Source organism: Sitophilus oryzae, unplaced genomic scaffold, assembly GCF_002938485.1.
Source record: "Sitophilus oryzae breed Bouriz unplaced genomic scaffold, Soryzae_2.0 scaffold_73_pilon_pilon, whole genome shotgun sequence".
Lineage (NCBI taxonomy): Eukaryota > Metazoa > Arthropoda > Insecta > Coleoptera > Curculionidae > Sitophilus > Sitophilus oryzae.
The window spans coordinates 40,790-55,806 of NW_022147351.1; the positions used below are offsets into that span (position 1 = coordinate 40,790).

Below are 15,017 nucleotides of genomic sequence, written 5' to 3' on the forward strand. Positions count from 1 at the left end.
TTAAGGATGTGATTATCTACAACTTTTATCTGAAAACTTTTTGTCTAAAATAGCTTATAATGGAATTAGGGACAATTTTTAAAATAGCCGAAATTTGTTTTTTTCGAAATATCTAGTAAGCCATGAACTTTTTCAAAAATCTGAAAGGCGCATATTTATGACCCCACAAAACTGCAATTCTTTCCCCATTTAACCGACTCTCTATCTCCAGTAGTTTCTGAGATACCCATAGATAACATCGTAGGAAACTCACCCTGTATGTATCAAAAATGTGACGAAACTGTTTCGCAATGTTTCTCAGCAGAGATGTTCTTTCGATTTTGTGTCTAAAAATGTTACTTGGGTAAATTCGGGTTTATCAGTGTCGTTCAAATTATATTTAAAAAGTGTAAAAATACAACCTTATCAAATAATAGAGAAATTACGAAATAAAATAATAAAGACACATATTTTCAACGGCGTATCTTTTGAGGTTTATGCTTATTTCCATAGAAAAATATAGAGAAACATTAAATTTAATTCTCCGAACTAAATGAACAAAATAAAACAACTGACTGTTAGTTCTTTTTTATTAAATTAATATCTCCTGTTCTCGCTTTCGTGTTTTCTCGTCTGCAAACCAGCCTCACCCGTTTACAAACACAATAAAGAGAAATATTTACTGTTGTATTATTAAATTCGCGAAACGTGTGGCTGAAACGTTTAGAACTGCGACAATATTTATCTCTTTTTTGATTTCCCGTTCGTTCCAAAAGTTTTGTACAAATCGCTTTGTGCTTTATTTTACGTTCAAATTTTATATTTACAATACAATGTACACGTTTATTTTATTTTATTTCGTGTTTTGATTGGAGAAAAACGTTTATTGATACTACGTGTATTGATGTTTATTTTAAAATATTTTAAATTTTCCGACAAGAATTAATTTTATGTTTTTGTTTCAGTGATTGGATGACAGCTATAAGTAATACGGTAAGTAGATAGTATTAGTACTGTAACGTTTTTAGTTCGTTAAGCCGGGTCCACATATGTAGCACTCTATTGTATCAGGATCATGTATCACGTATCAAGAGCTTGTATCGTAAGTATGGACGTTTATTTGGGCTGTGTCGACTGAATATGCATATCGTGCCAAAGTAAGCGTCCATACTTATAAAATTCATACGTACCAGCGTACAAGCGTGCGTATCATTGTATATGGACGGTACAACAAATCACCTTGTATCGTCGTATCATGTTCATCAATTCTTCTCAGCGAACCCTCAAAGCCCCCTTTGATGATCGGAGAAAAACCGCCTCAAGACGGGTCACGGCGTATCAAGTCAATTGTATCGTTATACTGTATCAAAAACACGTCCAAATGACAGATCGTGGATACGTGTATCCGATACGCAGTGTTAAGATACGCGCCAAAAATTCGATTGGCATGTATCAGATACGGTATCACAAAGGTGTACCATATGATCGCGTTAATTCGGCGTCCAAACTAGCGATCATGAAACATGTTGGTGCAACGCGACGGAGATATGATACACGAAGATGCTACATATGTGAACCCGGCTTTACATGTCTTTTATATATGTATGATATATAATGTCTGGCGTATCGTCATCGTATTCCGTATCGCTCAGGCCTGATAATTTATTTGACACGCTTGGCGTAATTTTTACGTTCTCTAGTCGACAACCCTGTTATCGTTTCACTGCTCTGTGGATCAATGGTTTCACAAGGTTTCGCTCTCCGCGATATAACCTCATCTTTGGTTTGCCAGCTGTCGCCATCAGCAACCCGGCTTAGAGAAATGGTAATTATTTAAAGGCTGTACTTAAACTGCCGTTAAACGGTAGCTTACTAAAATGCCGTTAATAGGTATGACGTCGTTGATGTGACGTACTTGACGGCTTTATGAAATATAGGAATTTTATAAGGACTAACCAACGCTATCCACCCCACCAAATAACCAACTTAACCAACGCAACTAACCTCGACACTGATAAAAAAAATTAAAAAACAAATATAAATTAGTAAAAACCAACCAACTCCACCAAATAACCAACTAACCAATGAATTAACACCCTCCAAATAACCACGCTAACCAACCCGCCTAATAACTAAACCAATCCAACCAAAAAGAGTGAAACCAATGCAATAAGATCACGCTATAAGCAAAAAAAATATAAAAAAGTCTTGGTCGGCGTGAGATTTGAACCCCGGCCCATTCGCTCACGAAGCGATAGTCTCAGCCACGGAGCCACAGGGACTCTTGCAAAATGCTTATGGCTAGGCATTACTTTCCGCCGACATGAACGACCTCACAATATCTATTAACGGCATTTTAGTAGGCTACCGTTTAACGGCTGTTAAGTACATCGTTATTTAAATCTGGCTGAATAATCTGAATCGGCTGCTATTTCGAAGCAACAGGTAAAGATGAGATATTATCTTTTTAGATTCGATATTATTACTGAGTATTTTTAGGGTAGAGTTTTGGATTGGCTCAACTCAACTCGTATTTGGTATTTGCTGGCACGTTGGTGTTCTTTTGCTGTTGTCCTCCAGAATGTTGAATGGAAAAAAGGACAATTGTCTTTCTCTATTATAGAGCCCTCGGAAGTATTTCGAGGTAGGTTTATTGTGTTTATTACACCTTGATAGGTTTTAAACACGAGTTTCATATTTTTAGGGTCCAAGGCACGGGTAGTGTTCCAAGGTACGGACAGTATCCTATGGACAGGTGTCCTATGGACGGATATTCTATGTAGGGGTGTAGTTCCCATGTACGGATGATTTGTCCTATGTTTGGATTGCCCCAGTGTGGGTGTAGCGTAAGCCCCATGCTGCTTTGCTCCTATTTTTAAGCCTAGTCAATAGTTACGGCTATATTGGTTCTTGGTGTCCTCGTTCTGACCCCTTTCATTGTATTGACCCACGGTGAAGCCGAGAGGGAGTGCAGAGATACAAGCCCAACTCATGCTGTACTGTTTGAAGCAGGATTGTCTAAAGAACAAGCAGCTATGTTTAATTTTAAGTTCAGATTTTACGTTTTACATTTTCAGTCTTGAATAATATCGTACAGACTTTACGTCTAGTGGTTAACCTTTTTATGTCGGTTTAGTATTTAAAATATGATTTAGATCTTAGGTTTCATTACGAACATATCTTGTAATAGTATTACTTTCTGTATATATCTATTGCGTGATTTCAACAGATGAATAACCAAACATCGATTCTAGAATCTACGACTTGCAACATCTCAAATTTAACATCGTATAAAATATAACAATTCAAATAAAGTAATGCTCCCGTTTATATATTTTCTATAGCTTTATCTATATTGTAATTTTCGATAGCCTTTTTCATTGAACATATATTTAGTACTATTTTTAACATAACTTTTGTCGACATTACAACCACTATAATGATTAAAATTTTACAATGTTATTTACCATCGGAGTCCATCGTGAATAAATATAGTCATTAGTTTTAAGTAATATACAGGCTGTGTTTTCTACCTCTGTTCATGCCTGGCGCCCAATATTTATATTTTTTGGTTTATTATTGTTAGTTAGTTTTTTCTCCACGACGTATCCACGACTGCTCTACCGATGAAAAGCTGCCCTTCGCAGTGGTAATGTTTAAAAAACGTTATAGTACAGTCGAATAATAACCAGCCTAGTGTGCTACATAACTGTATTTGGGAGGTCATAGGTTTTGAAAAAATGAAATTATAAATCCAAATCTCTATAAAAAATATCGTTGATGATGGTATATCGGCAACAAAACGTCACATTGAAAATTCCCACGACCTTACAGATCTATTGTGAGCCCCTTTCTTGAGTTATAATTGATCATACAGTCCCAGGGCTTTGACAAAAGCTAGTATCTAAGACGGTTTTACAAATAGAAGTTTTTCATCTCCAATATCAGTCGTACCAAAGTTTATGGCACGAATGGTTGTCGTCTCGGCGCACTCAGTAATGAGGTGTTCTGGTGTTTCTCCATTCTCCCCACAGACTCTGCATTCTTTCATTTTTCTTAGCTTCAATCTACTGAGGTGTTCATTGAGGAGACAGGGCCCTGTCAAAAACCCCGTGACAATCCGAAGATTGTTCTTACTTAAATCAAAGAAAATCTCTGATTTTTCTCGGTCGTAAGTGCTGAGATAAAAATACTACTTAAAATAATTCAACACAGAATATTCAAAAAATGTGATATGATTTAGACGATGGACAATTTGGATTTTGAGAAGGAATGGGGACCAGGGAAGCAATGTTTGGCCTGTCTGTTCTCTTACAGAAATGTAGAGATCAACAAAAAGACGTATGCATTTGTTTCATCGACTACGAACTACGAATAGGCCTTTGATAAAGTAGAACACACTGTGCTGTTTAACATCTTGCAAGAAAAAGGCCTGGATAAGAACGACATCCAATTCTTAAAAAACTGCATTGGAAGCAGGCAACATACATAAGTTAGGGCAAGACGAAACAAAATAAATACCAATACAACGAGTATGGAGTTCGCCAGGGATGGGCGTTGTCTCCCTTATTATTTAGTATATATTCGGGATATATAATATTCGATAAGGCCCTACAAGATAAAGGCATTGGCATACAAATAAATGGCGTCCCAATTAATAACCTTAGGTATGCAGACGACACACACACTGCGATTATCGCTAAAGACACTGAGGCTCTTCAAGAACTTCTAGACGACATAATTCAGGAAGGAGATCCATTGGGCCTTAAAATAAACACGGCAAAAACCAAGATAATGGTCGTTATGTATGAGAAATATTCCACCACCCAACATACGAGTATACGGACAATGCGTAGAAACGGTCAATAAGTTTAAATATCTGGGATCCTGGCTAACATCGGACCTTGACCCCGACTTAGAGGTTACATCGCGTTTAGAACAAAAGCTATAATGTATACTCAATTTTCTTATAAGGCTGTGAAATCTAGACACTTAAAGTGAACACCATGAGACGATTGGAAGTTTTTAAAATGGGGATCTACAGAAGATTCTTAAAAATACCCTGGACAGATCATGTACGCAATGAAGAGGTTCTTGGGAGGCTTAGCAGGGAAAGGGAATTACTGACAAGTATAAAAAAAAACGAAAGACAGCATACCTGGGCTATGTCATGCGGAATAGTAGAGCAAAGCTTCTGAAGTTAATCATCGAAGGAAAGGTAGAAGGCAGAAGAAGACTTGGGAGACGCATGCATTCTTGGTTAAAAAACATACGAGATTGGACTGGACTGAACTCACACGAACTGTTTCGAGCTGCATAGGACAGACAATGTTTTGCCGCGATTGTTGCCAAACTTCATTAGAAGATGGTACTATAAGAAGAAAAAATCATTTTAAACCATTAAGGAAATTTCTTTGAGTATTGTAGCATTTTTTATTCCCTTTAATAAAATTGAATTTAAAAATCTATTTTTATTTAAATTTCTTAGTATTGGCGCCATCTATTTGCTAGATGCCAAAGATACCAAACTCCATTTGTTACAGCTCACTTGTCTCGATATTTAATTTTTATTAGCGCATCTATTCGCTAAATGTCAAACTTCATTTATTACAGTTCACTTGTCTTGTTTATTAGCGCCATCTATTCGCTATATGCCAGGCTTCCTTAATTGCATTCACTTCCGTCCGAATCTCACTTCGCTGTGGATTGCGATTTTCTGTTCTAATGATTTTGATCATATGATATCACTTTTTCTCTCTCATTTTGCTCTGTGGTGAAAAGTTTTAGCTTCGGTTCTGAAACTGAGAAGAAGGTCTTTTTTTCTGAGAATTTGGATCTGAAGAAGACGCGTGTTTCGGCGTCCGACAAATTTTCCAGTGAAAAGCACTCTGAATCCACTTTTCGATTTCCATTGCATGGGTATCTTGATTGTGATTTGGAAATTTGGTATCTGATTTGGAAATTTGAAAACCTTGTAAAGTATGCAATCCAGAGTATAGATCGTATTTGTTTGGTTTCTTTTTGGAATGATCACCGTAAGTTTATCCGCCATTTTATATAGCCCTATCTAACTAAATTCTATTTCAGTTATTTCCGTTTTTTATTTCGTTTATTTGAGTATTTAATTACTGGTTTGGATCGGCATATGGTCTTGAATTAATTTATGTAAAGCTGATTTTCAGACCGTAAGTTGTTTTTTTTATTTGAGTATTGTCCTGAGAAATTTGTATTTTATAGAGTACACCAAGTACTCAGGTAAACTACATGTAGCCAGTAATACCAACATGGTATGCAGTAAATAATGCAGAAATTATTGTATGTTTCACCCACTTTCATTTTGTATGGACCTATGCAGACCTTAAGACAGTGTTCCTGACATTACCATCGTTCTTTTGGCTGATATCAAATACTTCTCCTGCCATAGTCATCTGCACCCACTTCTGTTAGTCTGGAGAATACCTTCCTACCTGTTTACATCATAAGAATCTATATACAGATAAGTCTTAAGTTTGATACACAAGGTACGCTTTTATTTTATAATTTTGAGACAACATATTTAATAACATGGTAAATTATCACTATTTATCCCACATATTGTAGTCAAAATTATTTTTTTTTAACGTTATAAAGTTCATAATTTGACTCGTACAGTACACTCTTACTTAGCTATGATATTTTATATGAAATTATTACACGTATTCATTTAAAGGTTTTTTGTACACGACAGATGTTTTCGAAAACAATCATCGTATTCGAGACATACATTAATTTCACCTGTTTTTATATTAAGTAGCTTCTTAGTTCAAAGAATAACAGTTAACTAAATTCGAATCTATTTTAAAAATAACTTGCGGTTTTTATGTGGGATCACTGTGACAATTGGATGAATACTTGTGTTCGTATTTTCAATAAATGTTTAATGTAGGTTAGTTATTTCTGACTTTTATTCCTGATAAACATATTAGAACCCTTTTTGCTGTTGATTCCTTTATTTCAGCATTTTTTGATATGTATTTTTTTTCTTTTTTTGGTTCTACTTTACCACTATCATAAAAAGTAAAGTGGGCGCCCTTTTCATTGTCTTTGACCATACCTATTTGAATTCTTAAAATCAATATTAAAATCTCTGCAGTCTATATATTATCATTTTTTTTATTTTTTAACAACATTAGAAAGTCACTGTGAGTCAGAAGCCTTACCTACGAACCCAGCTTTCCTCTAACCCTGAGCAACGGATTTTTTTTTTCATTCTATTTGGGTAACGACAGAAAAATCGTCACAGTATCTTAGACCGTTGCAAGATTCCCATTCTAGGTTACGGATGGATGTTCCAGGTAATTCGTCTTTTGCTTTTTATTAATTACAAGCACTTCTTGTTTCATTGAAAATGAATTCTGTCACTGTACATTAATCCCATTGTCCATATCTCAACAAAACATTTTCAATTTTCAAATTTCCCAGAACTATAATTTCACCCTGTAGTAAGTACCGGGTGGCCAAATAAGAATGGACGCAGGCGGTATCTCAGAAACTACTTATCGTATAACTTTGGGAATAAAGTTCTAATAAGTAAATCGACCAAGAGAAATCTCTGGAAATTATTATTTTTTGTTTCCTAGCCTACTACTATAATTTGTAGACCTTATAATTCTAGACGGCACACTTTTATGTAGACCTTATATAAATTATTGCTATTTTCAATTAAAGAAGAAATAATATGAACAAAATCATGGATAATTCGTCAATTCTAAAAAAAGTGAGAAAAATCACTGTTCCAGTGTTTCCACGGTCAATGCCACTAATGCCAGTAGTAATATCGCAACTAATACTACTAATACTACTGATCCGCGAGCAATGCCCATACCACCAAAGTCGCTACTAATGCCAAATTGTGCTATACTGCTAATGGCACCAATGCGATCGCTTTGTACACAATGCCATCGCGGTTTACACTTCGCATTAGTATATCACTGATTAGCAAATTAGAGGAAACCAAGAATGTTTTTTCATTTTATCAGTAAAGTCGCAAAAAGTCGCAGTATTTTATTTTACTGTATGAAAGCCCAATGTTTACTAAGTAAAACGTATATAGACAATATGCTGAATTCTTCGAAATGCGCAACTAAATCTCATAATAAAATGTCACAAATTTAATCAAATTTTCGGAACGCCTAACTTTTAGTTGCAAAAAATCGTTATATAGAGAATATCAAAATAAATAATACGTTTTTGTAGAATACATACCTGCAGTTTGCTGAGCCATTTTCAATCAAAACAATAATATAAACGTAAAAGAGCACAAGAACAACAATTTATAATTGTAAACATAAATTTAGCCATTTACCTCTTATCTGTGAGAAGTAATAACTTTGACGTTTCGTTGAAACAAATGAATGCAACTAAACACACCCATAGCAACGCCATTCATGGCAGACATGATTTAACTTATCATTTATCTTTTTTTTGGAAATCTTAAACACATTTGCTTTTTCGAATTTTGATCACCTTTTTCATGCTAATACCCCACCGTGCGGCAACCTAATATGATTTATTTTCTTAATATCTCCCTTTAGAGGGAAGACAGAAAGTTGCAGTTTGGTTAGCTACCACGAAAAAAATTATGGAAACAAAATTTATACTGGAGATCATTAAGGAAGAAAAGCTCTTTTAAACGAGCCTTAGTTTGTTTAAATCGGGTAACCTAAACTAGAGTTATCCGTATTTTAATAAAAGCAAGTTTAACCTTCCTCCACCACTTATTTTATGAGATAGAGCAAAAAATACTGGTATCAAAAAATTAATATAAAAAAAAAAAAAAAAAAAAAAAAATTAAAATTAAAAATTACAATAGTAATATTTAAAACACCTGTTCATTTTTAGAAAACCCCTGTTTTCTTATTGGCTATCAGAGAAACGCCCCTAGCGACATTTTTCGAACTTGAAAATAATTTCCAGCGATTTCTCTGGTCGATTTACTTATTATAATTTTTTCCCTAAAGTTATACGATAAGTAGTTTCGGAGATACAGTTAGCGTCCATTCTAGTTGGCCACCCGGTACATAACGTCTACTACAAAAAGTCGTACATTGCGTTATTCAACGTCTTCCTCAATTAGTTCACAAAGTAAATAATTGGAGTTTGTAATAGTTAGAAAACCGCGGAAGCCTCACTGAAACTTTGATGCTTCCCCATTCGTCTCAACACAAACCGGACAAAAACTTTTTTATCTTCGACCTCTTCCGAATTTAATGATAAAGGACGATGGAGAAACAATGGACCCGTCCGATCATTAATCATGCAACTCTAAACTTAAGACTGTTCTAAGTTACCTATAAATAAACCGTGTTAATTACGAGGGCATCAAAAGTTTAATTGAACTTGGTACATACTTTATTGTTTATTTATAAATTACTTAATTTGTGTGAAAGTAAAGAGAGGAAAATATAATTAATTTTTAATTTAAGAAATTTAAGAAACTATTTTCTCTCTCGAAAAATACGAAAATGCCAAATAGAAAATGCGTTGCTTTAAAATGACCTAACTTTTTCAAACCTGTTTAACCTCGTTTTTTATAAATTAGTAATGCCAGAATGTCTTTCCTGGAATTATTTCAATTAATTTGTGTGAAAGTAAAGAGAGGAAAATATAATTAAACGTTTTAATTAATTTTTAATTTAAGAAATTTAAGAAACTATTTTCTCTCTCGAAAAATACGAAAATGCCAAATAGAAAATGCGTTGCTTTAAAATGACCTAACTTTTTCAAACCTGTTTAACCTCGTTTTTTATAAAAAAATGCCAGGAATGTCTTTCTGAATTATTTCAATTTATCCAGGGTGAGTCTTAAATAATAAATGCAAATATTTTCAGGGCTGGTAGATAAGTTAAAAAATCCAAAAAATAATCGAGATATTTTACTTGAAAATTTTAAAAAATATATTTTTTTGTTTAAGTTTTGAGAACCAATGGATCTTTCCTGGATTTTCTTTTCTTGTAAATTTCCCACCTACTACCTATGTTTGCCATATTATGAAGATGTTTTTAAGTATAACTAAAAAAATCCAAAAATATAAAAAATCTAAATTTCTATTTTTGCAAAAAACTTCATGGATGTGTGTCTGGGGTCGAAATATACTATCTCTAATAATGTGTTCATTATATAATACAAATAAAAAATGTTTGTACAAAATACTGTTTGATTCAAAACTTATTTTTAGAGCATATACATGGTAATTTTCCTTTCTCTAATTAAATCATCTTTGTATCTCTTTTCTGGTGTATAACATCTATGTAGAGTTCATTTTTATATAGAACACCGTATATAGATTAAATATAACACAACACTGAAAATAGGAAATGGTAGAATAATACAATTGTTATATTATTTGGGACAACTAATAAATATCGCTCTGGATCTTTACTACCAGAAATCAACAGAAGAATTAAATTAGCATGAAGAAACTCAATACTGAAAGAGATCAAACGAACTTTCCTGAAGTGAAGTTCAATCGTAATTATAGTCCGAATGTATTATCTTGATTTTTCTATACGTAGTACCGTCCCTGTGTGCACAATTTTAAAGCTATAAGCCAAATCCCCTCCCGTCGTTAGTCTAGGTGGCGGCACCGGCCCTGGCGCGGCGGTCGGTATTCATTTTTCAAAGATTTATTCATTAATTCAAGCGACCATGGGGCAAAACTGGAAGGGTGGAAGATAATACATTCGGACTGGATGCCTCATATAATTACGATTGAACTTCTCTTCCTAGTTGCTGAGCTTGTGTTTGATCTGTTATGAGATAGCGACACTGAGAACGTTTATAAAAAGGAATCCCTTTCACACGGAGAAGGGCATTCACTAAAATTACAAAATTTTGTATCATTGAGACAACACTTCGGCTATTATAATATTATCTCGATAGCGAGATCTGGAATATCTTAAAAAAAAGGAATCCCTCTCACACGGAGTAGAGGATTGTGTTTACCAGTATAAAGTACTAACCTTTGTCTCTAAAAGTACTAACCTTTGTCTCGCTATGAAAAGAACACTGGGAGAAGAACAGCCCGTGTTTATACAATATTCCTCATCCCTTTGTTTTCTCCTTTCCTCTAATCCCCACATTTCGGGATGTACGTCTATTTATTTCCATCCAATATATATTATATATCTAAAAATAAATATTCTAAAAGACTTACGTGTAATTAATTTTTCGATAAGGCTATCGATAACGTATAAAAGAAATCCCTCCCACACGGAGATGGGCATTCTCTAAAAGTACGAAATTTTGTCTCACTGGGAGATACAAACATTTGGCACCTAAATATACTCATAATAATATTCTTCCAGATCTGAATATCATAAAAAAAGAAATCCCTCTCACACAGAGATAGGCATTTTCTAAAAGTACAAAATTTTGTTTCACTAGGGAAACAAAAGTCTGTTACATTTATGACATTCTCTATCCCATTGTCTCCAATTTTCACATTTCAAAATTTCAATTATTTCCATACCTTATTTCATTGCTGGGAGATAAAAAACTTTATAGTAATATGTTGATTGCGAGATCTAGAACCTCATATAATAGGAATCCCTCTCACGAAGAGAAGGGCATTCTCTGTAAGTACGAAACTTTGTCTCACGGAGAGGACAACAGTTCGATTTATATATGTTATTCTCATTTTTTTTGTCTAATTCCATTGTTTCCTCCTTGCCTCTAATTTCCATATTTTGAAATTTGCTTTTACTTTAATTATTTCCATCCATTATTTAATTTCCTAAAAATAAGTATTATAAGATACTCACCGGTAATACGTGTAATTAATATCTCGATAGGGGATATCAACAATGACTTATAAAAGGAATCCCTCACACGGAGACAGCCATTCTCGAAAAATGCGAAATTTGACTCCCTGGGTGCTACAACACTTCGGTATTTATAATATTCTCTAAATAGGAAACTTTGTCTCACTGCATTCTCTAAATAGGAAACTTTGTCTCACTGGGAGAACAACAGTTCGATATATACGATATTCTTATTGCTTTCTCCATTTGTCTACTTCCATTGTCTCCTCCTTGCCTCTAATTTCTACATTTAGAGATTTGCTTCCACTTCAATTATGTCCCTCCATTATTTAATTACCTGAAAATAAATATTATAAGATACTTACCTGTGATACCTGTAATTTATCTCTCGATAGTGGGATATCAATATTGACTTATAAAAGATCCAAAAAGAGTAGAGAATAAACAAAATGGCTTCATCGATCTACGACGAAGAAATCGGAGAGCTGCAATCCGCACTGCACCGTGCACGAAAGACGAATGAACACCGACCGCCGCGCCAGGGCCGGCGCCGCCACCTAGACTAGCAACGGGAGGGAATTTAGCTTATAGCTTTAAAATTGTGCACGCAGGGATGGTACTACGTATAGAAAAATCAAGATAATACATTCGGACTGGACGCGAATATAATTAAATCTAGAATGTCACTCTATCTAAAGAAGAAAACATTCGACCAATGTGTACTCCCAGTCATGACGTATGCATCGAAACCTAGACACTTAAAACTAACATCATAAGAAAACTACAGGTCGCACAACGCTCAACGGAACGAAATATGCTGGGAATAATCAAGAGAGACCGTAAAAGAATAGAGTGGATACGACAAAAGATCAAGTAATAGATGTCATCCACAGAGTCAATCCCTCAAATGGCAATGGTCAGGACACTTGCCAAGAAGAACGGACAACAGATGGACCACAAAAATTACAGCATGGTACCCAAGAGGAATTAACAGACCTCGAAGAAGTGAATCTGAGATCGAAGATGGGACCATAATATTAGGAAATTAGCAGGGATAACTTGGGCCCGCACAGTCAACAATAGACAACAATGGGCCCAACTACAATTGGAAATGGTTGAATAAGCTGAAAATTATGATGATGATATGATATAGATTTTGACAATATATTTTTGGAATGGACATTTTATGGAGAGTCCACTCAAACCAAAACATTACACGTACAGCTTAAAACTAAAAACTGAAATTTTAGCATAGAACTATTTATATTAACCTTTTTGTCATTTTTTTTTAAATATCCACTATTAGTGTTGCCATGTTTTATAAAAAAAATATTGAAGGGAAATTATCAAATATGAAACATGATATTGAAGTTTTTCGAAACACTGAGTTAACTTGTACCTATATAAAAAAAATTCATTCACAGAAATCAAATTAACTTGAAGCTTTATTATTTTTTTGTCAACCGTAATTTGAAATTTTTGCTTATACTGGTAAACACAAAGTTGGGACATAAATGAAAATTAATTCAAAGTGGAAAACTGAAAACAAACTAAAGAGAGAGAAATTACTAATATTAAACAACCCCGACGTTCTTTATTAGATTTTTATAAAAGCTGAAAACTAATTAAAAGTTGAAGTAATTTTAAGCGAAATAAATTTTCTCTAAAATAGCAGAAATCTTATGAATGTAACTTTTGATTTGTTTACTAGTAAATTAAACTTGATTTTAGTTAAATTATCTTAATTTTGTTTGGCTTCCTGGATATTATTAACGTTAATATAAATCATTTCTATACTTTAGTTAGTCTCATTAATTTTATAAAAAAAATCTATCTTTTCTACGGCATGTTCCCGGATCGTCTTTTCAAAAGAGTAATCTATTTCATCATTAAGTTTCTGAGAAAAATGTATTCTGCTTGTTCTAGAATGGGTAGGAAATTCCATTTATACTATTCCAAATTTACCTACCATTCCAGAAGATTAAAATTAAAAATATGAGAATATGGTTGAGTTTCATAAGGTAAAAAATCCAAACAGACATTATAGAATGGAAATTCAACGGAAAATGGAGGAAAAATAGCATATTCAAGAAAAAAATATAGAATGACACTGAAATACACTCACCGGCAAAAAAAAACTGGCCACTAAAAACTAGTCCCAATTTCAGAGTTGGATTTCTCGCGAACTACTCATTAGATTTTGATGATTTTTTTTAAAATTATAAATGAATTCCTTCTTAACGGATGCTAGATGCTACGTCAAAAATTTATATTGCTACGCTGCTTTAAAACGAACGTCTTGGAAAAATGCTTTGCAGGCAAAACCGCGACCAAAACCAATTCACATATAAACGCGCAATCTGAACTCGTGCTCGACGATGTCTTGGAAGTAGCTGGGGTCCTGTGGCAGGCCTCCTTGCAGACAAGCTGTTTTCTTTTAGTCTTCGTTGGATTGTTCTCTCACTGACTTCTAGAGTTCTACGTACGGCTTGTAACAGATGTTGATTCTGAAACGCTGTAATTCTACGGTTTCATAAAGTATTCAGGACAATGAAGCGATCGTAAATTGCATTTGTCTTCCGTTTTCTTCAGGAACCCACTCAAACCCATTTCCCGTTTTCATATATCGATTCCAGGCATCCTGGACTGTTACAGTTGTTCTAGGTATGACCACTAATGACCAGGGTATCGGACACATAACGTTGAATACGGCCATCATCAATTAAAGCCACAATACGAGCAACATCCGTCACAGATAATTGCATTTTTTAATTTGACAACCGTTGTTGCCATATTGCAAATACTCATAAATCCGTTTTAGCCTATGTCGCCTTGATTATTTACACATAAAACTTTCTGCCTGCGAAGAATTTTTCCAAGACGTTCGTTTTAAAGCAGCGTATCTCCAATACAAACAGAGATAATGTCGTGATTAAAAAAATGCTGACAAAAGATGAGGCTACAATGTGATTTGATTTAGCAATAGTTACTACAGCTGCTGCACCCTACAGGGTGTTACAAAGTTCGGACAAAAAACTTCGTCTTATTGTATCATCTGTATATGCCATAGATTTAGTAAGAACAGATATCACATTAGACATTTTAACCCGATCAAACAATCGGAGGTTGACTACGTACTGTAAAAACCAACTAAGATAGAGAAGGCGACATTGCCGCATCTCAAATTTGCGCCTATCTACTCAGATTTACAGAAAAGGTGACTTTAAACCTTTTCCG

General features: G+C 34.3%; 1 protein-coding gene across 1 annotated transcript in view; it reads left to right on the plus strand.

The window, feature by feature from the left end:
* LOC115888470 (cyclin-dependent kinase 12-like) overlaps positions 1 to 972 on the plus strand; it is a gene marked incomplete at its 3' end in the record, with an annotated part of 39,741 nt that extends 38,769 nt beyond the window's left edge. Inside the window, exon 6 of the mRNA XM_030908215.1 lies at positions 945 to 972. Within this exon, the coding sequence (XP_030764075.1) occupies positions 945 to 972 (28 nt within the window). The remainder of the gene's footprint in view (positions 1 to 944) is intronic.
* Positions 973 to 15,017: the final 14,045 nt, after the last annotated feature.